This window comes from Mustela erminea, chromosome 6, assembly GCF_009829155.1.
Source record: "Mustela erminea isolate mMusErm1 chromosome 6, mMusErm1.Pri, whole genome shotgun sequence".
Taxonomy (NCBI): Eukaryota; Metazoa; Chordata; class Mammalia; order Carnivora; family Mustelidae; genus Mustela; species Mustela erminea.
The window spans coordinates 5,296,054-5,322,958 of NC_045619.1; the positions used below are offsets into that span (position 1 = coordinate 5,296,054).

General features: G+C 44.8%; 1 protein-coding gene across 7 annotated transcripts in view; it reads left to right on the forward strand.

The window, feature by feature from the left end:
- EFCAB6 (EF-hand calcium binding domain 6) overlaps positions 1-26,905 on the forward strand; it is a 220,497-nt gene that overhangs the window by 95,357 nt on the left and 98,235 nt on the right. For all 7 annotated transcript variants that reach the window (XM_032346007.1, XM_032346009.1, XM_032346008.1 and 4 more), the window contains 7 exons: positions 4,386-4,496; positions 7,645-7,750; positions 13,338-13,505; positions 16,550-16,609; positions 16,699-16,859; positions 22,066-22,239; positions 24,905-25,073. In XM_032346007.1, coding sequence (XP_032201898.1) covers positions 4,386-4,496; positions 7,645-7,750; positions 13,338-13,505; positions 16,550-16,609; positions 16,699-16,859; positions 22,066-22,239; positions 24,905-25,073 — 949 coding nt within the window. The remainder of the gene's footprint in view (positions 1-4,385; positions 4,497-7,644; positions 7,751-13,337; positions 13,506-16,549; positions 16,610-16,698; positions 16,860-22,065; positions 22,240-24,904; positions 25,074-26,905) is intronic.

A 26,905-nucleotide genomic window follows, 5' to 3' on the forward strand; every position in this document is an offset into this window, starting at 1 on the left:
AAATCCAGTTGTGTTTAGTCCATTAATATTCAAAGTAATTACTGATGTATTTGGATTTGAGTCTCCTGTTTTTCCTTTTTGCTTGTTTGCTCTTTTCTTTTCAGATAATTGAAAATTTTTTTGAGAATTCAGTTTTAATTTTCTTATGGTCTTTTAAGCTATACTTCTTTGTATAATTTTTCATGGGGATTATAGTGTACATCTTTACAACTCCCAGCCTGTATACAATTAACACTGTACCACTTCACATAAGATGTAGAACCTAGGGGCCCCTGGGTGGCTCAGTGGGTTAAGCCTCTGTCTTCGGCTCAGGTCATGATCTCGGGGTCCTGGGATCAAGCACCGTATCAGGCTCTCTGCTCGGGGTTGGGGGGGATGCTGCTTTCCCCTCTCTCTCTGCCTACTTGTGATCTCTCTCACTCTGTCAAATAAATAAAATCTTTTAAAAAATGTAGAACCTATGTAAGCAATATGAATCTATATTCTGCCCTGTTCCTTTATACTGTAGGTATTATATGTGGTATACTTATCTATGTTATAAACTTCCCAAAACAATGTTATTTTCTTTATATAACTATGAATAAATTAAGAAGATAAAAAGCAAGGGAAAAAAGTAGCCTTTGTATTTTTTCAAATATTTACCATTTCTGATACTTTATTCTTTTCTGAGGAGTTGATGTCTCCATCTACTATCATTTCCCTTCAGCCTGAAAAACTTCCTGCTAAAGATGGATTCCCTTAAATTTCTTTTATTTAGAAATGTCTTCATTTAGCCTTCATTTTTTTTTTTTTAAAGATTTTATTTATTTGACAGAGAGAAATCACAAGTAGATGGAGAGGCAGGCAGAGAGAGAGGGGGAAGCAGGCTCCCTGCTGAGCAGAGAGCCCGATGCGGGACTCGATCCCAGGACCCTGAGATTATGACCTGAGCCGAAGGCAGCGGCTTAACCCACTGAGCCACCCAGGTGCCCCTAGCCTTCATTTTTAAAGGATATTTTCTTAGCTGGAAAATTCTTGGGTGATTTCTCTTCTTTCTGTACTTCATGATGTTGTTCCACTTCTTTTGGCTTCCATGGTTTTGGATGAGAAGTCATCTGTTAAATTGTTGCCCTCCTACATGTGATGAGTAATTTTTCTTTTGCTGCATTCAAGATTTACTCCTGACTGTGTAATGAGCCTTGACGTGGCCTTTTTCATGCGTGTTCTACTTGATTTTTATTGAACATCTTCAATCTGTAAATGGATATCTTTAATCAAATTTGGAGAAATTTTGACCGTTCTGTCTTCTGATACTCTTTTCTGCCCCATTCATTCTCTCCTCTCCTTATGTGATTCTAATTGTATGTATGTCAGACTTTTCTGCCTAGTAATATTCCATTTTCCTGTTTTGTAAAATATGTTCTATAGTTTTATTTTATCTTTTATTTTATCATTTTTTAAGGCTTATTTATTTGAGAGAGAGAGCGTGTATGTGCTCAACATTTTGAATATTGTGAAAACTAAATTTTGTTACTATTTTTTTGATGAATGCTCTTTCTTTTGTCTTACAGGCAGTTATCTTGGTTGGACTCAAACTGCAAATTTTGTTTCTTGGGTGGCAACTCTGATCTTAGTTCAGATCTTTTGTGTTTGGCTAAGCAATACTGAGTAGGTTCAGAGCCAGTCAGAAATGTGGTAGGACAGAATTTGGGAATCCCTTTCTAGTTCCTTCTCTTCCAGGATTTCCTCTTTCTCTCTAGGGTTATGGCTCACCTGGGTTTTGTCTTCTAGTCTTCCAGGACATACCTTTCTTTTTTCTTTTTTTCTTTTTAACTGACGTCCTTGCCACCCCTTGTGCTGCAGTGCCTAGCCCCAGGCTGAAAGCATTGAAAATACTCACAGCTCCTCTACTCTCTGTGTGGATTCCCTACCAGAATGTGCCCACTTCTGTTCACTCTGTAGTTGCCTTTGGTATTACACCCAGCACTTATTGTGATTCTCGGCAGGGGAACTGGTCTACTAGGATCTTCCTGAGCTATCACTGGAAGAAGAAATCAAGTCTTAGTTTTCCTTATATTACTTTGTACAAGCACTTAATGTTTTAAGAAAATTAGCAATTTGTTATGCATATTTATGATAGATAACTTTGCAAGTCTGTTGTTTAGCTCTTAAATTGTTGTTTCAGTATTTCTGGTGTATGGAAATTTTTTATGTTGATGTTATTAACAAAGGAGGTTTGTGAACCCCCTCTTAAATACTGCTTAAAAACCCATTCTTATTCCAATACCAGGTGAATATATGCCTGGATTTTCCTTTTTTAATGGTCCAAGTGTTTATATTTCACTCCTTCATCTATTTTGAATTTATTTTGGTATAATGTATGGAGTGAAGATCTAATTTGATTTTTTCCCCCTAGAGAGTAAGGTAGTTTCCTAAATGTACTATATGAAGCTGATTCGGCTTTTAATGGTAGGCACAGTGTTTCCACTATAAAAATTAATTTCTGACTTGCTGAAATTTATGGTGAAAATAGATAGTTTTAACAAACTATCAAAATCATGGGCAAGGTGGGGAAGGCAGGCTGGGAACAAATGATGAAACTTTGTTTTGTATGTAAACAGCTGGGCATTAGACCACTGTCACAGTGTACTTAATGATGTTGCCATGCATAGCTAATGAAAATCAGTCAATCAATATCTCTCTTTCTCATGAACACATACATGGTGCTAAGAGCAGAAGTAGAAGTAATAACCATTTATCAAGTATTAGGTGCTATAATCACAATCACGATCAAGGACCTGTATAAATATTAAATACTAATAGTATTAATCCTTAGTGATAAATGCTGCAAAGGAAGGAGGCATAGTGCTTTGAGACAAGCTAATAGGGCAAAGGGGCCTGGTTATCGAAATCAGAGAAGGCTTCCTTGAGAAAGTAATTAAAAAGTTGAACTTGAAAGTGGTGCAGAATTCACTAAAGCTTAGGAAGACTGGCAGGAGTGTGGCAGTTGGCAAAGGAAGCAGCAAGCGTGAGGGACCTAGGACATGGAAAAGTATAACCCTTCAGAAGAGTTGAAGGGCCAGTATGGCCAGATGACCCTGTGCATATGTGTGTGTGTACACACGCACACTTGCAGTTTCTCACATGGCCCACATCTGATCCACACAGACCGGATTCCTTACAGCCACTAATTTTAGCCATCCAAGCAGGGTAATCTATCTTGTGGTGTCTCCCACTTTTGCATCTCATAACTGTTGTTTTCGGATCTCAGCCCAAATTCTTTTTGCCGCCCTGTTATGGAAGCTTGGATGATGCTTAGTGGCTAAGTCACATGGACAGTGGGGAAGGGAATGTGGTTGAACACCTGCTGGTGACACGGACTGTGGGAGGGGATTCTTGATCTAGTAGCTTTCATCCTTAAAGCAACCCTCCCAGTAGATGACATTATTCTCATTTTATAGATGAGAAAAATAATCAGAAGAGTGAGCAACTTGTCTGACAAGGGTGAGGAATGAAGGAGCAGGGAGCTGCACTCTGGTCTTTCCAGGCTCCCATTGGGCTGCTTCCGCTGCCATCTTGTTATGCCAGAATCCCCGCACCCCGAGCCATGGGGCTACAGTAACGTTGCCAGTTTGCTTTTGAATAATTTTCCACTTACTTATTCTCGCTGAGATTTAAAATCTGTCCTAGTTTTCAACTGCTATCTTCACAAAGTGCCACAAGCCTAGAGGAGAGATGGGGAGTTTGTTTCTTGCCTTTTCCAGCTTCTGGAGGCACCTGCGTTCCTGGGCACGTGGTCCTTCCTCCATCTGCTGTCTCTGCTTTGGCCCTTCTCCTGCCGTTGCATCTCCTGTCCTCGTATCTCCTGTCCTCACATCTTTTTCTGGCTGCAGCTGGGAGAAAAGCTCCAATTTTAAGAACTCCTGTGATTAGATTGGCCCACCTGGTTAAGCTGGGTGCCCTCCCATGTTCGGGGCCACGCCCCTAATCACTTCCATGGAGTCCTTTTTTGCCCTCTGAGGTCATACTCACAAATCCCAGCAGTTAGGATGTGGATGCCTTCCAGGTCTTTATTCTGCCTCCCACAGTGACTGAGCTCTCCAAATAGTGACTTTGAAAGAATTAGTTCATGGACATGAGAATTTTAATCAAATCCCTTGTTTCTTCTTTCAATGTATGCTCCTGCTAAGGGAAAGCAGAGACATGGAGATATAGAATCAGCTTGATTTTCCTTGCTTTCTGAAAGTCAATATGTAGTACAATTTTACTAAATTGTTTTGTTTACCTTAGATTTGAAACTTCATATAAATTCATTGCTGCCATCTTCAATTCAATATTAAACATCTAATCCATGCAGCATTATAGAAAAAATGTTTAAAATAATATTTTTATTTTTTTAAATCCAGATTTGGACTTAAAACCACCAGCAAAATCAATTGGAAACAATTTCTAACATCGCTTTATGAGTCCCAGTGGATGGAAGTCAACAGTACAGTTCCCCTGACAAAAAGAAATAGGTATGTAAAAAAATAACAATAATACAAATAAAAGAACTAAATTTTGAAAGCACATTGAGATACCACATTGCACCAGTTAAAATGGCAAAAATTAACAAGGCAGGAAACAACAAGTGTTGGAGAGGATGTGGAGAAAGGGGAACCTTCTTACACTGTTGATGGGAATGCAAGTTGGTGCAGCCACTTTGGAAAACAGTATGGAGCGTCCTCAAAAAGTTAAAAATAGAGCTACCCTATGGCCCAGCAATTGCACTACTGGGTATTTACCCCCAAAGATACAGATGTAGTGAAAAGAAGGGGCACATGCGCCCCAGTGTTCATAGCAGCAGTGTCCACAATAGCCAAACTGTGGAAGGAGCCGAGATGCCCTTCAACAGAGGAATGGACAAAGAAGATGTGGTTCATATATACAATAGAATACGACTCAGCCATCGGAAAGGGACTGGAGGAGATTATGCTAAGTGAAATAAGTCAAGCGGAGAAAGACAATTATCATGTGATTTCACTTATATGTGGAGCATAAGGAATAGCAGGGAGGACATTAGGAGAAGGAAGGGGGAAATGAAGGGGGGCGGAATCAGAGGCGGAGACGAACCGTGAGAGACCCCGGGAAACAAACTGAGGGTTTTAGAGGGGAGGGGTGGTGGGGGGATGGGTTAACCCAGTGATGGGTATTAAGGAGGGCACGTATTGCATGGAGCACTGGGTATTATCCGCAAACAACGTATCATGGGACACGACATCAAAACATCAAAAACTAATGATGTGTACTGTATGGTGACTAATGTAACATAATAAAATTTTTAAAAAAAGAACTAAATTTTAGTTATGCATATCAAAATCTATAAAATGTTAGAGAATATCTGAATTACTTTTTTGTCATTTTTTTGAATGACAAATTCGTCTTCCTTGTATAATTATGAACTTTTTGTAGTGATTTGCAGTGTATCAATTGTTTCCCATACAGTACTCTTATTTAAAATGGCCTTCAACTGTAAGATGAATATAATTATTATTTCAAGCTTCTAGATGAAAAAAATAAGACTATCAGGGTCTTAAGTAGATCTTCTGTTTAGTGAGTGAAGGCAGAAATAGAGCTGGAACGTTCAAGATAATGCACATCAACACTGCCAATGTTACACTGAGCTGTAAGTGTAAAGTTGTGTATGAGCATGTTTGGTTAAGTGTTCTCTAGAAGGGAGCAACCCATATTCACTTGTTCACTTGTTCTCTGCGTGGTGCGGATAGCGTGGGTCAGGAATGTTATTTGCCTTGAGTTATTTCTGTTTTCATTCGAGTGTCTATTATAACCTCAGATTTCATGATCACATAAACTGTGACGGGGGCCAACCTGTAAAGAAAATACTTAATAATATGATATTTTAGAGTTTAGGCCTTTGCTCGAAGAAGTGTTTTGTTGGTGTTGGTGTGTTTCCTGCCTTGATTGCCCTATGTGACTCTTAAAGAAAAAGACAGGCTTTATCATCTCGGCACGTTCATCGAAAGCACTAGGCGCTATTGTAAAGCAAACTGTACCACAGGGCCAAGTCCCTTTTCACCAGGTCCTGTTCCTGTCTCAGGGATTCACAAATATTTGGTGAACTGCCCTGGTTACCAGCCTTCTAGGATTTAGAGCTCCCTCCCCGCCCCCTCCGTCCCCCACTCCATTCCTGAGATGCAACTTTCTGAGTTTATTTCTTAAGTTACTTCTGGTTTGTTTGTTTTTAATGATTTTCTTATCTGAAAGATAGGGAAGAATTAAAATGTGAGTTTTATTTACTTTGAAACAGTGATTCTCAACTGGGGGCAATCCCCACACCCCAGGAGACCTTTAGCAATTTCACGAGACATTTTTGGTTGTCACAGCTGGGATGGGGGTGCTCCTGATTTCTAGTGGGTGGAGACCAGGGGTGCCACTAAATATTCCACGGTGCATGAGACAGTAGCCCCCCCAACACACACACCCCAAAGAAGTACAAAGAAGTACTCAGTGGTACTGTAGAAGGTAATAATTACTGCAGAAGCTTCTACTCCTTCCTGTGCCAGTGATCTGTAGAAACACCAGGCTCCAGTGAGTCACATGAGTAACTCAGACTCAGGAATTCTGCTACTTTATGCGTCTCTTAGAGATGGTAGTAGGTGTGTGTGTTTATATGTTTTTGTACCACCGGGAAGAGCCAGGATGGCCATGTGGATGGAGCGATAAAATCCCCAACCGAATGTGAGAATCGTTCAGTTGATTCATTACCCTTCTTTATTTATTGGGGAATGTCATCCTGTCTCACTGAACACTGAAAAGCAGAGGCCGGCCAGGGCATCTGTAGGTTGGTATCACGGGACCCTGCAGCCCCCTTCTGATCAGGGTGAAGTTGGCTTTGATCTCCAGGGACGGTGATTGTAGGCCTTCAGGAGCCCACATCTGGGCTGGTGGCCCTGTGCTCAGGGCATGGATGGACAAAGCAAGAAAGGGAGAGGGTCCGATAATGTAGGTGGCCATGGCCATTGTCAACAGAGAAGGGGAGCTTGTGAAGGTCGACATTCCCCTACTTTACCACGGGAAGTGTGTGCCCTCAGTTATCATGTGGGTGAGCGTGCCTCGGCATGCTGCCCACACACACAGGGAAGTGATCTCAGCAGTGATCGTGCTCTCTTTCCTGGTCACACAAGTGAGTGGGGAGGGGAGAGACAGAGCTAGAGGGAAAGAGAGAATCCCAAGCAGGCTCCATGCAGGGCTCAACCTCATAACAGTGAGATCATGACTTGAGCTGAAATCAAGAGTCAGATACCCAACTGACTGAGCCACCCGGGCATCCCGTCTGGACTCTTTTGAGACCAAAGGCACAGACTGGCAAGATGGCTGGCCACGGTTAGCCAGCCATGGCCACGGTTAGTGGGCCACGGTTAGCTGGCCATGGTTAGGTGGTGTGGGAAGGGGAGAGTGATGGCACAGCAAGGCTCATGGCTTTCACACCCTCTCCCTGGTCAGGCACCATGCCACCTGAGCAGCAGTGGGTCTGCACAACCACATGACACTTTCAGGAAGCCTTATGATAGTTGTCAACTCCTTTTTTTTTTTTCTTTTGCATTAAGAAAGAAGAAAGTACAAGAACATAACCTTCTTTCTGTTTTTCTCTTCATTCTTCTGTAGCATCACCTCTGGAAATCAATCTTGCAAGGAAGACATTGTCACAAAGTTGTCTAGACACGAGGATCACTGTACATCGTTGAAGAAAGCACTCCTGATGGCCAACACCGTAAGATTTTGAAACCCTTCTCTGGGGAAAACCTCAGTTTCTCAGAATGCGAGCACTCAGAACAAGGCCCATAAAAACTGTATATTCATTCATATATCCAGCCAACAAACATTTTTTGAGCTCCTATTTTATGCTAGGAATTATTCCGAGTGCTTAGTGCATTAAGGCCGGACCTCGGGAGTTGAGGGTGTTTGGGGGGATCAGAGGACATACAGTGTGCCATACTGCAGGGAGGGAGACGTCAGGGGATGAGAACAGAGCTTGGCAAAGTCGTTGAGGTGCAGTGACAGCCCGTTGTTCCCTGTTTAACGAGTAACCCCAACCTGTTGGACCTTTCCCACCCCAGCCTAGACTGTGTGAGTTCGTGACAATGTATAGCCCATCCCAGTAACATTTCCTTAGTTCCAAAGAGCCTCTTGCCTGGTGTAATTATCCTGCAGAGAAGAGGCTAATTCATGCATTTGTAACTTGCTTGAAATGTTAGCTCCTCTCCCAATTTAATGTTTATTTTAGAAAGCAGCATTTGGATACTTTTGGCACGTGTGACATTTCCCACGTTTGTTATTTACTAAGTACATTCAATAACTGAATCTAGTCAATCTGGAGGGGTCCAGTGACTTGCTTTGCCTCCGACTCAAGTAGGACCGCGTATAAAAGAGGAGGTAGTTGGCCTCAGTGGCAGTCTTCATGTAGGACGGCCACAGGGTGGTGTTCTGGGGAGGAGGCCCCGTGGCCCAGAGGTAGACCTCAAAAGTTCAAGGGTTGCTCTGTGCTGGCGATTCCTCGCCTCCGTCGAACCAGAATGCCATTGCCTAGGGTTTCCAAGCATAGCGTAGACTCAGAGATTTGGGGTTCTATTTTCTATGGGGGCATTTCAGCTAGCCCACCTGCTGTAATTAATCTTTAGACCTGTATGGCTTGGTCTCTTCTACAGAATGAACGATGAGATTGTGCGCTTACGACGTGCCGGGCACCGTCTACGGTGATTTCCTCGTCTTCACTCACTTCAGCCTCTCGGCACCTCTGTGAGGAAGACACTCTAGTTATCTCCATTTGATCCTTTCACTTTCCCTTATTTGCCAAGGAAAGGGAGCATAAGTAATAAGTATCCAGCCTGAGGCTCCCAGCTAGGGAGTGTTGGAGGCAGGGCGCAAACCAGCTGCTCAGGACAGGCCCACGGTGCCCTGGGCTGAGCGGCCCGCATGTGTGCGGGCTGGGCCTCCTCTTAGAGATAAATGAAGGCTTTTGTGTTTACCCACCTCAGGACCTAGTGTGCTATACTGAAGTAATTTAATTAAAAATAGTGAAATCTCATCTCCGTTAATGGAGGACTGTAATCAGACTAACCACTCCAAATATTGGACTATTTAACAGTCATTGATGTACTGTTCCGCAGACAGAACCGATCAGCAAACACGTCGTGTGGGTGAGGAATGGAGGGCCTGTCCCGCGCTGGGCCAGGCCGTGGGCACTTAGACTGAGCACATACATGAGTAATGCAAAGTCCCTGCCAATGATGAGCTCACACTCTGGAGGGTCACAGCACAGCAGTGACCATCGGCTGCCCTAGAGTCGCAGAGTGCTTGGTTACCAAGTGGGACTCCCGACCCCTCCGCTCCCCACCATGTCCCTTGGTCTTGGGCACATTCTGGGGCCTGGAAGGAGGTGGGCAGAGGGCGAGGGCCAGATGGAGGCAGGAGACGGCATTTTTGCCTGGGTGCCGTGGACAATGGTGGGAAGCAGGTCTCTCTCCTGCTGTAGAGAGGGGTGTAGGACTATTACAGGAAAGACTGCTTTAGATCTGCTCGCACCATGCATCCCAAGTACGTGCTACCGCTGCACCTTGCCACTTCCCTCTAGTGGACCCGGTCACCCCACCACTTACATTTAAACCTGGTGTGGCTCTTTTTCTACCCACCCAGAAACCATTTGTACCCTGCCTGTTCATCCAATATTACTCTCAGTGTTATTATCTGTAGCTCACATGGTATTCTAAATAGAAAGTCCAGAATAATCTTCCAGGAAGTATTAGAATTAATAATAGAATTTAGAAGGTCATTGGATACAAGATCAGTATTCAAAGATCAATATTATTTCTATAAACTACAGTAAGCAATTAGAAAAGGAATTCTTAAAATACCATTTCTAACAATATCTTTAAAAAAATCAAATAGCCTAGAAACATACCTGATAAAGGATGTGCAAACTCTCTGCATTGAAGACTACAAAGATTACTTACAGAAGTCATAACAATCCTTCACAAATTTTCAGAAAATATAGGACAAAGGAATGCTTCCTAATCATTCACTAAGGCCAATATTACCCCTATACTGAAGCCAGACCACAAAGGGACCACAGGAAAAGAAAACCAAAGACCAGTATCCTTCACGTACTGTTGTAAAAATTCTCAGCACAATATTATCAAACCAAATTCAGCGACATACAAAAAAGATTAAATGCTATGACCATGTGGGTTTTATCCCAGGATTGCATGTTTGGTTTGACTACCAAAAAATCAATTAATAGAGTACACAATATTAATAGAATTAAGGACAAAACCACATGATCATCTTGATAGATACAGAAAAAGTATTTGAAAAATCCAACACTGTTTCATGATAGCAATTTTCAACAAACCAAGAATAGCAGGGAAATTCCTTAAACTGATGAAAGGCATCTCTAGTGAACCCATAGCTAACAGCTAACCACAGCTGATGGTAAGAGACTGAATCCCCCAAATCATGAAAAACACAACAATGTCAGCCTTTGCTACCCTCATGCAACATTGTACTGTAGTTCTAGACAGTATAATCCTAAAAGAAATAAAAGGCATCCCGATTGGAAAGGAAAAAGTAAATTGTCTTTATTCACAGACAACGCGATATACGCACACAACCTTCTACAAATAATAAATGAGTTCATCAAAGTTGCAGGATAGAAGATCAATATGCAAAAGTCATTATATTTCTATAAACTAGCAATGAACAATCTGAACTTTAGAAAGCAATTCCACTCACAATAGCATCAAAAAGACTAAAATACCTAGTAATAATTTAACAAAAGTGCCAGACTTGTACACTGAAAATTACAAAACACTGTTAAATAAAATGTAAATACATGAAGAGACATTCTGTATTCATGGATTGGAAGACTTGATCTTATTAAGATGGCAGTTCTCTCCAAATTGATCTATAGATTAAGTGCTGCAAACCCCATTAAAATGCCAACTGGCTTTTTTTTGCAGAAACAAAAACTGATCTGAAAATTCATATGGAAATGCAAAGGTTGCTGAATAGCCAAAACCAATCTTGGAAAAGAAGAATGAAGTTAGAGCACTTAAGCTTCCAGATTTTGTAAGGCAGATGTGCTAACCACTACACCATGGAACCTGAGGACCAGATTTTGAATCTTAGTACAGAGCTGTGGTCTGAAGACAGTGTGGCACTGGCATGAGGATAGACATATTGACAGATGGAACTGAGGGTCCAGAAATAAGTGCTGACAATCACAGTCAGTTCATCTTTTACAGGATCAGTGAGGGAAAGGGTCATCTTTCCAACGAAAGGTGTTGAGACAATTGGATATTCATTTGTAAAAAGATGAACTACCTTACCCCATACATAAAAAATTACCTAAAAATGGGTCATAAACCTAAATATAAGTTAAAATAGCAAGACATATGCATAAATCTCTGTGGCCTGGAAGCAAGGATGTCTTAGATATGACACTAAAAGCATCATCTATAAAAGGGGGGAAAACCCCATAAATTGGACTTCTCAAAATTAAAAATTTGGGCTTCAAAAGATAAGCCATGCTCTGGGAGAAAATAGAGACAAATGATATATTCAGTAAAGGACTTGCATATAGACTACATGAGAACTCTCAGAACTCAGTAAGAGGATAACCCGGTGTAAAAAAGGGGCAAAACATTTGAATAGACGTTTCAACAAAGACGACAAGTGAATGGCCAGCGAGCACATGAAAAGATGGTTAATGTCATGAGACATCAGGGAAACGCAAACCAGAAGCACACTGAGACTTTCAGCTCTGGGATGACAATAAACAGCCCACACAGTAGTAAGTATGACAAGGATGTAGAGATGGAACATGCGAGCACCCTCGTGCTGGTGGGAGTGTGAAGTGCTACAGGTGCCATTGAAACAACAACTTGGTCCCTTCTTTAAAATTTAAACAAATGCACCACGTGACCCAGCAACTCCTCTCATAGGTAGCTGCCCAAGAGAAGTAAAAACACATGTCTACACACAAAGACTTGCGTGCAAATGTTCGTACCGACATTATTCATAATCTCCAAACTGGAAATGACCCAAGCGCTTATCCACTTGTGGTAAGATAAACAAAATGCGGCATCACTTCTCTGCGTTTTGGCTAAGATCAAGTGTAACAAAATGCGGCATCTCCATACAGTGGAATAATAACAAGGATAAAAAAGAACAAAATACTGATCTGTGATACATCCTGGTGAACCTCAGAAATGTTATGCTAAGCTTTCACGGCTTCAGCTTCCATGCAGCGGCAAATGCATACTGATGCCTATAGTGTATGCTTCTATTTACCTGAAATACATAGGATAAAGCAAATACAAGCTACCTTAGGTTGAGGAAACGGACATGAGGTTTCTTTTGAGATGATGGAAAGTTCTGGAAGCAGATGGTGAAGGTCGCATGATGCCATAAATTTATTAAGAATCATAATTTTCCTATTGGACATTAAAAATTTGATGGTCACTCCCAAACCAAAAAAGCAAGCAGGTGTATATCCTCTAAATTATTTTATTTTCCCCAAGACAACCTTAATTCCTATTTTGATTTTGGACCCCAAAGTAACAGCTGATGTTCATACACTGCTTTATGACTTAGCCCTATTGTCACATTAATAGTCCCAGTGTCTCTCTGTGAGGGAGGTAGAGGTTCTTTATTTCCCCTGTTTTTCCAGTAAATAGTCTTTTTATTTTGATATTTAATTTGCTTATTGGTAATTTTTTATTCTGGGGGAAGAATTTGCCTCACAGTATTTTGCTTATAATATGTTTTCTTTATGCAGCATGGCTGAAATTTTTCTTGCTAAGTAATTGTCCATTTATGTAATGGATGAGGTTGGTGGGAGTGAAAATAAGCATAATTAATATTTTTAGTAAATTGGCAAGTCGTAATTGAATTGCCGGGAAGTCGTGTGCCCTTTGCTGCTGAGCCCCATAGCCCTCAGGTGGGGTTGGGGCGGGAGGAGCTGCGACAGCCAGCTCTTAGCCTGTCTAGAGGTGGCGGTCAGCCTGTGCCTGCAAGATTGGCCTCTTTCCTCACCTGGGGCCGTCTTCCGCCTACATCCCGATAGACGAACATGGTGGAACAGCCCCTGGGGAGTCCCAGCATCCCCTTGCACAGCCACCCAATACACGACTCTTGTCTCCCAGTGTTATCTAGTGACCACCGCCCAACGGACTCTTGCTTCATCATGATTCTGTTGGGCCAGAGTTCACTCTGTTCAGTGATGCTTAGTATATATAATGCTTTCTCTTCCCTTTTCATTTTTTTTTAAAAAAATTCCCTTATATGCACTTCATGCTCAGAAACCCGATGGACGGATAATCGGGGAAGAATTGCGACGTCTTCTAAATTGCATGGTTGTAAAAATCAGTGATTCAGAATTCAAAGAACTGATGCAAACATTTGACCCTGGGCACACTGGATGGGTAAATATCCACACGCTTATCGAACTGCTTGAAGAGAGCTCTAAGGTGAGTTTTATGACAACTCCGTGTTTGATTTTCTGTTGATGGTGGGAAACTTAAGTATTCTTAGTGAAATAGAGGTGATAGCTGAAATAGTCTTAAATAAAGGACTTCCTGTTCTTCAACTGGGTTAATTTTCATTTTTTAGGAAGATTTATTTATTTGAGAGAGAGAGAGCATGCGCAGGTGTGCGTACACAGGGGGAGGGGCAGAAGGCGAAAGAGAATCTCAGGCAGACACTGCATTGAGCACGGAGCCTGATGCAGGGCTCAATCTCACAACCCTGAGATCGAGAGCCAAAATCGAGAGTCAAAGTCAAGAATCACATGCTTAACAGACTGAGCTGCCCAGGTGCCTCTAATTTTCATTTCAAGTAAGAGTTAACTGTTTGAGTTGTTTGACGTTAACTCTCAGTATCTAAATCTTGTTAAAGAGTGATATTTGGCATTTCTGGAAACCCCTCCTGGGTTGAGAGCCCCTATGTGTGCAGGACGTATCTTCTTTCCGCAGCGTGCCGGTGGCGTCTTCCTGCAATTCCATGTCTCGCGTGGGAATGTTTGAGAATGACACCTCTGGTTCTCATTAATATTTTCAGACTTTTTCTGTTAGTTCCCCATTTTAAAAAATAACCGCTTATTGCCTTTGGTGATCCATACTTGCTTTTTGAAAAGTTGACAGAGTTTTATTATTAGAAATGCTTTTATAACTTTAGTAGTGATTAGCACTTGAATATTTTAAGAACTTGAAAAAAATTAGATTAGTGTCATGTAATGTATGCGATAGGCATGAACAGATTCTTTTTGAAATGTTTGTTATAGGCTTCCTTTAGCAGGTACGAATTCGTTTTTCACTAATACTAGGATTTCCTGAGTGCTCACCTTGGGCAAGTTGGTGTCCACATCCTAAACCAATGTCATTTGGTCCTTCTCGAACCCTAATTCAAAAGAAAGTCCCAGGGCCCTCACACACAGAAAAGAATAATTGTACCTCATCCTGAACTCTGTTGTGTTAGCTCCTGAGAACTATGACCTCTGGCCATCACAGCAACCCTACACACAACTATCCTTTTTCTCCAGAGACAAAATACAGACATGTAAACAATCTGCTCTCGTGACAAGTGGCACAATCTTTGCTTAATACAAACCACATCCTATCAGCCTATCATCCTAAAGCCTTATGTGGCTGTCGGGCTCTAGGAGAAAGTAGGTCTTCCTAACCTGGTTGGCAAGGTTCCTAACCTAGTGGTCCAGCCCTGCTGACTGGTGCCCGGCATCTTCGTGGGCCATGTGAGCTCAGATGCTCAGGTACCCCTGGTCCCTCCTGCATCCAGGACAGCTTCTGCTAGGATTCTCTTCATACTCCTCCGGCAGGTTTCAGTGCACCCGGTATCTTCCCAGGGATGCCTCTGCTGAGGCCTGTCTGGCAGCCCCTGGCCTCACACACCTGCCGGTCACAGTGTCCCAACTTGGTCATCATGTGGTCATGCCTCCACGAAGACAGAGATCATTCTGTTTTCACTGCCCATTGTACCCATGGGGGCTAACCCACGGCCAGGCTCACTTACAAAACAGTGTGGTGAGTGAATGAATGAACATATAGGAAAGAAGGAGAAAAATGAGAAAACACAGTTATGCAAATAGAAAAAAATGAAAACCAACACTAGTTCTAACACGGAGGGATTGTTACCCACTGACTGACTTTGTGGTCTGTTCCTCTGAGCCTGTGTTCCAGCACACACCTTGTTCTCAGCCTTAGGCCAGTATAACTGATACACAAAAGGGGTACGTGCTTCATGTATGCAATTTGAAGATAGGATGCATGCTTCCATGTATGATATCTATTTTATTTTAAAATGAAATCCTCTATTTAATGACTTTGCAGTTGGTGCTATCCTAACTAGCATGTCCTTAACACTGTCAGGACAAATTATGCTGTATGATTTTTTTTTTAATATTTTACTTATTTATTTGATAGAGATCCCAAGTAGGCAGAGAGGCAGGCAGAGAGAGAGGAGGAAGCAGGCTCCCTGCTGAGCAGAGAGCCCGATGCAAGACTCGATCCCAGGACCCTGGGATCATGACCTGAGCCGAAGGCAGAGGCTTTAACCCACTAAGCCACCCAGGTGCCCATGCTGTATGATTTTAAAAGATACAGAGTAGCTCTTCCCTGTTGTAATCTACATGTCCTTTTTTTTTCCTTTTATAAATCTTGCTACAATGGGTATTGTAGTGCCTGCTTTTTTGGTCCATTCTGTGATTATTCCTTTCATACAAATTTCTAAAAATGAAATGATTGGGTCAAAGAATATCCATTTTATTCTTGAAATTATTTTAATTATTTTATTTATTTATTTGACAGAGACAGAGATCACATGTAGGCAGCGAGGCAGGCAGAGAGAGAGAGGGAAACAGGCTCCCTGCTGAGCAGAGAGCCCAATGCGGGGCCTGATCCCAGGACCCTGAGACCATGACCTGAGCTGAAGGTAGAGGCTTTACTCTCTGAGCCACCCAGGTGGCCCTATTTTAATTATTTTAAAAGAGGAAGATACATGTAAGACATAAAATGCAAAAGATACAAAAGGGAACATGGTGAAAAGCAAGTTTCCTTCTAGACTCTATTCCCTTGCCAGGGGAACAGACTCCCCAGAGGCGGTCACTCCTGTCCCATGGCACGCAGGGTATCATATTGTCTAATCTTACCAAACAGGTACCTTGTGGACACAGGCAATTGGCTTCCTTTTTACATTTTTACCGTTCTGAGAGGCAAAAACGCCGCCCCATTATTCTTTTATTCTGCATTTCTTTAAGCCAAGTGATAGATTTTCTTTTTCGTGTTTGTTGTACCTTTTTTTTTTTTTTTTTAACTAAGTGCAAGTTAAATATTATGATCCCCATTTCCAGATGGGGACCAGGGGGCAAACTCAATTGCTCATGATCGCAGAGTTAATTGGCGCATCAGGGCAAAGCTGCCAGTCTGAGTCTGTCGGCCTCCAAAGCTCCTCCTGCCTTGAGGAGTGACTCGTACCTACACACTTTCTCTTTCCCAATTAGATACGAAAACTCTCCGCCTGCACAGACACCTCGGCACCTCTTCTCCCGGCTTGGGATTCAGTAAGTAACACTTTCCCATGTGGTCCCAGAACGCCACCACTCAGGTTACAAAGGTGCCGCTTGGTGAATGTGTTTGTTTTTTGTGTTAGGTGGAAAAAATTGTTCAGGACTCGATTACTGGGAATCTCCAAGCCTTCTGCAGAATGCTGCAGTCCTATGACCTCAGAGACACGGGGCTCATTGGTCGAAATAATTTCAAGAAAATCATGCGCATTTTCTGCCCGTTTTTAACGATCGAACATTTACTGAAGTAAGTGTTTTTGGTAGCGAAATTAATTCGGGTCATGTTTTTCATCAAGTCTTTATAATCGTGAAACTTTCTCTACGTGTGTTTGCAATATTGATAGGGAATATTGATAATTGCTGTCTATTGGGTCCTTACTAACCCAGGCCATGGGTCAAGAGTATGGTATGTCCTCTGTGATTTAGTTCTCAAGAAGAGCCACGGAAGATGGCTGTTATTCCTTTCCGTGGAACAGGACACCAAGGTCTGAAAAAGTGAGGTTCCTATTCACAGGTACATAGCTAGGAGGCCATGGAGCGAGCGAGCGAGAGAGAGAGAGAGCGCGCGCACTAACAGGAGGAGTGGCCGGCAGAGGCAGAGAGAGGAGGAAGCAGGCTCCCGGCTGAGCAAGGAGCCCGATGCGGGGCTCAATCCCAGGACCCTGGGTTCATGACCTGAGCTGAAGGCAGACGCTTAACCCACTGAGCCACCCAGGCATCCCAGGGGACAGGAATACTAAAAGAAAGAACAGCAAAGTATCTTTTGAAGGTCCTTGTGGGTGTCCTGCTGTGTGTTTTGTTCACCCTGCGCACGGCTGCCCTTGGGCCCCAGAGCCCGCTTGCTTCCCTCTCCACGGTGACCTGAGAACCTGCAGCTGGAATCCTGCTTCCGCTGCCGCCACCCCCTGAAAGTCCTGCCATGCACTCACTCCAGCTTGTCATCCAGAACTCGACCTTAGAGACTGTTGGGTCCGTGCTTCCCGCCGCGGACGGTGATCCGGGAGATCAGGGGGAAGTCCACTGAATTGCAGGAAAGAAAGTTACCCCGATTCTCTTTCAGTCCTTCTGGCTGGAATGTTGAAAATCTTGTATTTGTTGCTTTTGATGACATTACATTGATTTCAGGTGGCAGAGCCAATCTACTGGTAGCCGTTGGCCACCCAAGTCTCCTTTCTGGGAAGTTCATGTTTCATTACCCATTTTTCCTGTGGTTGGTTTTGGCAGGAGAAGAAGGGTTTACGGGAGGAGGGTGAGGCCAAGGCTTCCCTGAGCAGAGAGGTGCACAGAGCTCGGTGTTTGTGGTCATCCATTTACTGAACATTTGCAGAAAGGCCAGCTTGTAGGAGTTTGGGGGAGTAAGCCCGGAGAGAGAGTTCTAGAGGGAGCTCAGGGGGCCTGGGCGGGGCAAGAAGCCAGTGTGCAGGGGCTTCAGCTGCTTTGGCCTTGGAGCACTCACTTATAGCTGGGCAGGACAGAATGCGGGAAGCTTCTCAGATGTGATGCTTGAGTCCAAAGGGGACAGGGAAGGACATGTCAGGATGTAGGATAGTGGGGCAGAGTCGAGAGAGTAGGCGCACAGCTGGCGAGCGGCAAGCCCTGGAGGACGGTTGGGGCAGGCGGTCATGTAGGGCGGAGCAGCAGGGAGATGATGCTGAGGGACGCGCGGGGTCAAGCTAGAATAGCGGTGGGTACCCAGCTGGGGAACTGGGGTCATCTGGCAGGGCACTGGTTCCCTATCAGTAGCTGGGAATCATCTGGAGAGCTTTGAAAATCCCAACGCCCATGCCGTGTTCACAGGCCGGGCCAGGCACGGTCATACCGATGTCCCCATTGGCTCTGATGTGCAGCCATAGTGGAGAAGCACAGCCCAGGGAGTGAGGAGCCTGTTAGGTGGCCTTGGATGGAGTGGGGGACAATGTCACATCTGCTCTATAAGGGTTGCTCTGGCCTCAGTGGGGAGAAAGCACTGTGACAGAGAGCAAGGACAGGGACAGGTGGGTGGCACAGGGGTGGCAGTGGCATGGCAGGGGGCGGCTGCTCTGCCATCAGCTGGACAGAAGGACAGGACTCAGGGACACTGGACATGGAGGTGGATGGGAGAGGGGACAGCCAGAGGCGGTGTCATTGCCCAGTTAGGAAGCACAGAGGAGTAAGCACGTCTAGTGAAAACTCCAGCAAGAGACTCGCAGAGAACTTGGGCTCAGACACGATTCTCCTTATGTTGATAGCCTGAGCCTTCCCAGCTCAGGCTCCCAGTGTCCATCTGGGAGCAGGTAGTGGACCATCTGGGGCAAGAGGGCAGGGGTAGGACCTGGTAGAACACCACCAGCTCATCAGTGACCTGGCCAGAAAGGCAGAGAAGGTCAGGGTGATGGCCCAGAAACTGCAATTTGGGGTCTCGGGGAGTAGGGGGAGGTCAGCGGCTCCGGCAGCACCCAGGAAGCCAGGGAGATGAGCACTCACATGAATCCTAGCTATAGCCTTAGCAGGCAAGGCCTCGGGAAAGAGAAGGGCCGGAGCAGGCCCCTCAAGGTGGGAGGGTCAAGGTGGACCCAGCAGGTGCCAGTGAGCACGGCAGGAGTGTGGGAAATGCGATGTTGAGGATTGGATTCACTCCTGAAGCTCTAGTGCCTGGGCTGGAACATTCCCTAGGGCGTGCTCAGGGCTTCTTCAGTGTTGAGTGAGGGAATGAATGAATGAATGAATGAATGAGAGAAAGAAAGAAATCTAGTGGATTGGTCATGCAGGCAATTGGATATTCGAGATGGAAGCCTTTCTAATCCATCCTAGGCCTATCTGTCTCAGCTACAGATCTGGTCATGTTAAACCCCTGCTTAGAACATCCCGGTGTCCTACTGCCACCAGGAAAGCATCCAGATGCTTCTAAGAGTGGCTTCCCAGGACCCTCATGATTCTTGCACCCTCTAGAGCTCGGGCTCTGCACCCAGACTGCCTGGGTTTACAAATCCCAGCTCAGCCCTGAACTAGATGTGCACTTGAACAAGTTACATGCCCACTCTGAGCCTCCATTTCCTCAGGCCAGCATTACTTAGAGAGTGCCATAAGGGTCAAAGGAGAGCCTAGACATAGAGCCCTCCACCAGGCGCTGAGCTCAAAACACTTGCTTCGGCTGCTGCTGCTCTGAACTGCTTTCCATTTCCAGAATAGCTTGAGCTCTCACCTCTGCACTTCTGGATGGCTGTTCCCTCAGTTCTGAATGGCACTTTCCTGGCCTCTTGGCTCCCTGGGGCGGGGGTATATAGTCCATTCACAGTGGTAGCTGTAATACGCAGTGGTGCTTAGCATCTGGCAGCATGAATACGTCCCGAAGCAGCTACATCAATGGCCTGCACTTGCTGATGGCCCCTCGCTGTGCACGGAGCAGCCGCGGAATAACCGTGTCTATTACAGCCACGGTTTGTTAAGCTCGTGGACATGCAGCCTGTCCCTGTGCAAAGGCTTTCTATGGATCCCCTTTCGTAATCCTGGTAGTGATCGTCTGAGATGGGTGCATTTTACAGACAAGGAAACTAAGGCAGAGAAAGGATTGAGACCTGCCCCAGGTTGGCGGTTCTCAATCCTTGAATGGGCTTAAAAACCATTGGGGACCTCAGAAATTTTTCCTTGTATGGAGTGTATCAATCAGTATGACTGAATTGGAAATTAAAACTGGACATTTGCTTTTGTTGTTTTTTAACATTTGTTAAAAATGTTATTGCAGAAAATGAATGTGTACTTCCTTGTTGGGTTTCCCTGTAGGCTCAGGGGAAACATGGCGGTTTCAAGTAATGACTTATTGGATGATAAGGAGGTTACAGAAATTATAGCAGGTGGTCACCGAAGGTAACTGGTAATGAGCTAGTCAAGGGCTGGAAGGAAACTAAGCGAATCTCCAAAAACTCACTCCAGCTCCTCATCCACACCCGAAACATTTCCACAGCCTTAGAAAATGTTAGAGATCACAGCCTTCCAGAGTACACATTCCGTCAGTGGTCACACGTCATGTGGCCTCTAAAAAACCCAGCGCGCAGGGGTGTGTGTGTGTGTGTGTGTGTGTGTGTGTGAGGTACAGGGCGGAAAAGGCAAATGACTTCCTAGTGTCCATACGAAAATGGTTTGGGCGTCCCCAGTGTCCTGGGACAGGCCACAGATCAGACTGCGTGAACGCTGCCTTCGCTCATGGGGCTGTGAAGTCCGGAGCTGATATTCAAACCCAGGGAGGCCGATTCCAGGGTCCACACCTGTAGCCACTGGGCTCTGTTGCCTTGTGGATTCTCATAAACGTGTGGAATTTTTGGTTTGGTCCCCAGGCTTTACCAAGTTTGCTACAGTGGGTATGTGCAACTTTTTGATTAGAAGAATACTAACAAACAAAAGGTTGGGGGGAAAGGTAGTTCTTGTCATATTAGTGATTGCCTACATTTTTCTAAAGTATTTGTATATGCCCAAATTCCGGTATAGGTACTTCCACAGCTCTACCCCAGAACTTGAAATTTTTTTTAAAAAATTATTTTTACATTTGTTATATCTTTATTGCATTTATTCTTTACAAACTGTAAACTGCACATACATATTTATTTATTTATTTGTTAAAGATTTTATTTATTTTAGAAAGAGCTCAGACACGTATGCATCTGAGCTGAGGGAGGGGCAAAGGGAGAGAGAGAGAGAATCCCCAGGCAGGCTCCCCGCTGAGCACAGAGCCCTATGCATGGTTTGATCCCAGGACCCTGAGATCATGACCTGAGCCAAAATCAAGAGTAGGATGCTTAACCAACTGAGCCACCCAGGTGCCCCTAAACTGTACATATTTAAATGATATGTTTGAGCATCTCCATCATGTGTATACATCCATGAAACCATCACAGGCTATCAATTAAGATAGCAAACATTTTCCCCCTGCCTCAAGCTTCCTTGTGGCCTCCTCCCACAGCCCCAGCAACCACTGATCTGCATTCTGTCACTGCCGACAACTTGGCATTTTCTAGGGTTTTATATCAATGAGAGCATGCAGGATGTTCTCTTTTTGTCAGGCTCTGTTCCCCAAGCGTCATGATTTTGAGATCTCATTCACGTTGTTCCCTGTGCACACAGCTGGTTTCTTTTCATTGCTTGGTACTATTCCATTTCCTTACCACGGCTTATGGAGCTACTCATCTGGTAGACGTTCCAGTGTTTGGCTCTTACACATAAAGCTCTAGATACTGGGCAAGTCTTTGTGTGGACATAGGTCTCCATTGACCTTGGGCAGATGCCCAGGGGTAGAAGGGCTGGTCCTCTGGGTGAGGGTATAGTCAAGACATATGGGTGTCCTCCAGACTGGTTTTGCTGTTCCACACCTCACCAGCCATGGGAGAGAGCTGCAGATTCTCCCATCCATGTCAGCCCTCAGTAGGGCCGGTGCTTTTAACTTCAGCCAACCTAATGGGTGTATTCTAATTTTTCAAATTCAGACTCTGCAATAAGTTTCAGGATACTGCTTCGGGAAGAATCCTTTACAAGAAATTTTTGGAATGCATGGGAGTTAGTGGCCCTCCCGCTGTTTCTCCAGTTCTTGGCCCAAAGAATCAGCTGTTAAGTGAACATTTTCAAAAAGAGGAGGAGCAGGAGCTGGAGGTTTTGGAGAGGTAAAGCGAAACAAAATGCAAGCACATGCGGAAACCACATGGGCTGGGTGTTCAGTCAGTATTTGTTGACCGAGTGTTGTGATACTTTATTATTTAAATGAGTAAAAATGGCAAACTATGAATACAGTGATGAGGGCCAGGGGAGTTGGGAGCAAGCAGAGATCTGTGGGATGATTGGGTTGACTGCTAGTTCTGGAAGCAAAAACACTGAGGTCCGAGAGGTCTGCAGACTGGCCTCGGGTCACTCACAGACTTGGTGTCCATGCTGGGTTAAGAACCCAGGACCTTCAGGAAACAAAACAGATGAACAGAGGGGAAGGGAAGGAAAAATAAAATAAGAGAAAAACAGAGAGAGAGGCAAACCATGAGAGAGTCTTAACTCTAGGAAACAAACTGAGGGTTGCTGGAGGGGAGGGGAATGGGGGCGTGGGGGAACTGGGTGACAGCATTAAGGAGGGCACGTGATGAAATGGGCACTGGGTGTTATATGTAACTAATGAATTGCTAAAGTCTACCTCTGCAACTAATAATATACTCCATGTTAACTAAATTGAATTTAAATGAAAAATTTAAAAAGATGGTATCTCAATGTGGTTTTATTTGAATCCTTACACCAGTTAGAATAGCCAAAATTAGCAAGACAGGAAACAACATGTGTTGGAGAGGATGTGGAGAAAGGGGAACCCTCTTACACTGTTGGTGGAAATGCAAGTTGGTGCAGCCACTTTGGAAAACAGTGTGGAGATCCCTCAAGAAATTAAAAATAGAGCTTCCCTATGACCCTGCAATTGCATACTGGGTATTTACCCCAAAGATACAGATGTAGTGAAAAGAAGGGCCATCTGTACCCCAATGTTCATAGCAGCAATGGCCACGGTCACCAAACTGTGGAAAGAACCAAGATGCCCTTCAATGGACGAATGGATAAGGAAGATGTGGTCCATACACACTATGGAGTATTATGCCTCCATCAGAAAGGATGAATACCCAACTTTTGTAGCAACATGGACGGGACTGGAAGAGATTATGCTGAGTGAAATAAGTCAAGCAGAGAGAGTCAATTATCATATGGTTTCACTTATTTGTGGAGTATAACAAATAGCATGGAGGACAAGGGGAGATGGAGAGGAGAAGGGAGTTGAGGGAAATTGGAAGGGGAGGTGAACCATGAGAGACTATGGACTCTGAAAAACAATCTGAGGGTTTTGAAGGGGCGGGGGGGTGGGAGGTTGGGGGAACCAGGTGGGGGGTATTGGGGAGGGCACAGATTGCACGGAGCACTGGGTGTGGTGCAAAAACAATGAAAATTGTTAGGCAGAAAACAAATTAAAAAAAAATGTATATATGTATATATAAAAGAGAGAACCCAGGACTCCCAGAGTCTCCCAGAGAACGTATCTGCCACCCAACCATCCCATCCCTGCATTCACATTTGTTCTTTTCCAGAAACTTTGACTCCTTACCACCTTTTAATATTTATGGCAGAATACACCCATTAAACCAGTTAACATTTTCTGACATGAGTGATAGAATTATTCAAATGATCACCAAATTGAATCGTAACAATAAAACATGCTTAGCAAATCCGTTAAACATCAGACTGATGAATATTCTAGCCCATCCTCATTTTGAAAAATATAGGTTTAGTCTAATGAAAAGATATTATTTTAACTTGCTGGTTCATAGCTTATAATAAATCCACAAGGAAAGGTAAAATGTAGACCTATTCAGCAGGCTTCACTCTGTCATTTTCCTTTAAAAAAGTTCCTAAGTATAGAGCAGTGGGAATATTTTAGTGCTATGCTAATGAAATTTGAATATCTGGGCATTTCCGTGGGAGCTGCTTTATAAATGGGCAGAAAGATGATATTTTAAGAGAAAGGTTAAATGTTCTGTGATGAGATGTGTCTGCCTTCTAAAACCAGTGGAAGAGCTAATGGCAATTAGGCGTTTTATAAATGTGGGCATTCCTGGAGAGCTCTTCAAAGCTGAAGGCAGACACAGCAGGAAAGAGTTCCTTTTTCTGTCTCCCCCTTGCTCCCCCCCCCCACCCCCCACTCCGGTGGGGTCCCAGAGACTTTGAGAGAGCTGAAGAAATAATTATTCTCAATCACACCCCTGTCCCCCACACTCATAGCACATCACATAAAATCTAGATTTTATAAATCCACTGGACCGTATAAATCAACCTGGAATAGTTGTGAACATCCCTTCCTTCCCACGCATGCTCGATGACTTTTTGGGACTAGTTACCACAAAACAGCCTACTTCATTTAAAGCTTTGTCATGGGCTCCGACTTTTCCTTTTCCCAGTTCACACAAATACTTAGTTTTCCCACCATGTCCCATCACATGCCCTATTCAGCCAGCTCCAAGCATAGCTGGAAACCTTAGCGCAGGGAGGACCATACCTGGGGCCCTGGAGCTCCCCACCTCGGCCTGCAGCCCCATATCAGCACTGCCCGAGAGCTTTCTCCTGACCCAGTGCCAAGGGCCTTTCTGGAAGCCACAGCCCCAGGCGAGTAAGATGTTCTCAAGCCGGGTCATGTACCCGCTTATCTGTTTCCTGGTTTGGGAGAAGGGGGTGGTGGACCTCCTTGTGGTCCTGGGTTGAATCCCCATTGGATGAGCTCTGCTGGATCTAAAGGCCTGATTGTGGTTTTAGAACCAAGCCCGCTGAGGACAGCAGCGCCCTGACCAAGAGTAGAACCAAGGATGAAGTCATTGAAAACCTCAAAAACCATAAACAGCAGCAGGACCCAGCCTTCGGAAAACTATTTCTTGACCTCAGCAAGGAACCTAATGGCAAAATTAATGTGCGTGACTTCAAGAAGGTAGGAAAATGGGTTTCTCTGTGTTTCTGTGTTTCTCTCATTCCTGGAGAAGTTCAGCAGTTTGGTTAACGGGCCTTGAAGGATGGGAGATACATTCCCAGCAAGGGGTTTATTCCCTTAAGGGCGAAGCAAATCCATTTCGAAGCATCTTTGAACAGTGTAAAAGGATTCTTCGGCCCAGAATGCCTTTGGCAACTTCTTCAGAGAATACTTTTGGTAAGGATGTGGCCAATTTTTGATATTTAAACTTTCCAGAGTGTTCGTGGATGTGGTATTTGGCCAGAGGAGTACCTGGCTGATGTTTCTAGTACATTCTGGAGCAGAAGCGGGGGCGGGGGTGGGACCGAAGCTGCTCGGGCCCCTTCCCTGCCAGCAAGGAGTTCCTGCCATGCCTCGATGACAGAGCTGTGGTTTGTTCCTCGAGAAAGTGAAAAAAGAATCTGGCAGCAGAAGCGGGAAGCTCAGAGCGCTGAGGGGAACTGGGAGGTTCTGCCGGAAAGAACTCAGCTTGAAGGGTTCTGCATAGACTTCTCGAGGAAATAATTTAAATGAGTGCTTAAAATTCCTGTTACGACCCCTCTAGCTAATCGTCTTCAGCTACTTTTAAGAAAAGCATTTCAGTTAATATGTAGCAGTGTCTGTGTGGACAAATTTGGAAGAAGGCAATGAAATATATTTCCAAGAAGAGAATAATTATATTAGTAGCTACTATTTATCTAGTGCCTGCCCCCGTGTGAGGTGCTGAAGTAGGCTCTGTGCTTATTTTCTCTCTGGGCGGGCAGCATCCCTGAGGCCAGATGGAGGAGAGAGCGGGGTATCCGCAGGGGGTTGGGGGGATGGGACAGGGTGGCTACCAGCGCAGTCACTGATAACCCTGGTGACGTTTTATCCGGGAAGGAGGTAAGTGGGTGTGAATCATCGCCTCCAGGGCGCCTTGTCCTAGACTCTTGTGCCCCCAAGCCCCCCATGCCCAGCAGCCGTGAATGACCGTGATGCGCAGTGCTCTTAATTCACGGCATCAGTTCATAGGTTCTCAGGAGGTAAGAATCCACTAGGCTGCCGCTGGTTTTTCAGGGACTTTGCAGGGGTCACCTTAGAGAAGGGCAGCAGGTGGTAGCAAAGCGGGGGCCACTACCCCAGACAGCAGACGGCCCGTGCAGCTGCTCTCCGCTGCCCACCTGTGAACAGGTCTGTAAGCTCAGCGGCACGTTCTTCTGTCTTAGGGCTTCTTTGCCATCGATAAGCCAGTGGCTCACCTGTTGGCAACTCTACTTCCCATCCCAGACTGCCCTCCTAAAACTTCAGTCTCTGGTGCCCACCTGCCTACTTGACTTCTTCACGTGGGTGTCTGGAGATAGCTGAATTGCCACCAAGGCCTTTCTGCCAGCAGCCCTTCCGTTCTCAAGGGCAGCCTTGGGCTCAGGCCTCCAATCTGGGGTCTTCCTTGACCCTCTCCTCTTTCTCTCGCACCCATGCCCATTGCATCAGCAAAGCCTGTTGGCTACCTTGAAAGTCACTCCAGAACACGACTGCTGTCCCACCTCTTCTGCTTCTGGCCATTGCCACCTCTCTGGTCTCCCTGTGCCTGCCCTTTCCCCACTGCGGTGTGTTCTCAACCCAGTAACCACAGTCACACTCCCGCGGGTCTGCAGAGGGGGTCACTCCCGCTCAGAACCCTCCATCTTGCCCCTCTCTTACATGAGTACAAACCAGAGTCCGGGCGGGGCCTGGGGGGTCCAGCAGTAGCCAGCCCCTCGCTGCCTCTCTGACCTCCACTCTCACCACCCTCCCTGCTGCTCACCTCGCTCAGCCACACCAGCCTCCTGCTCTGC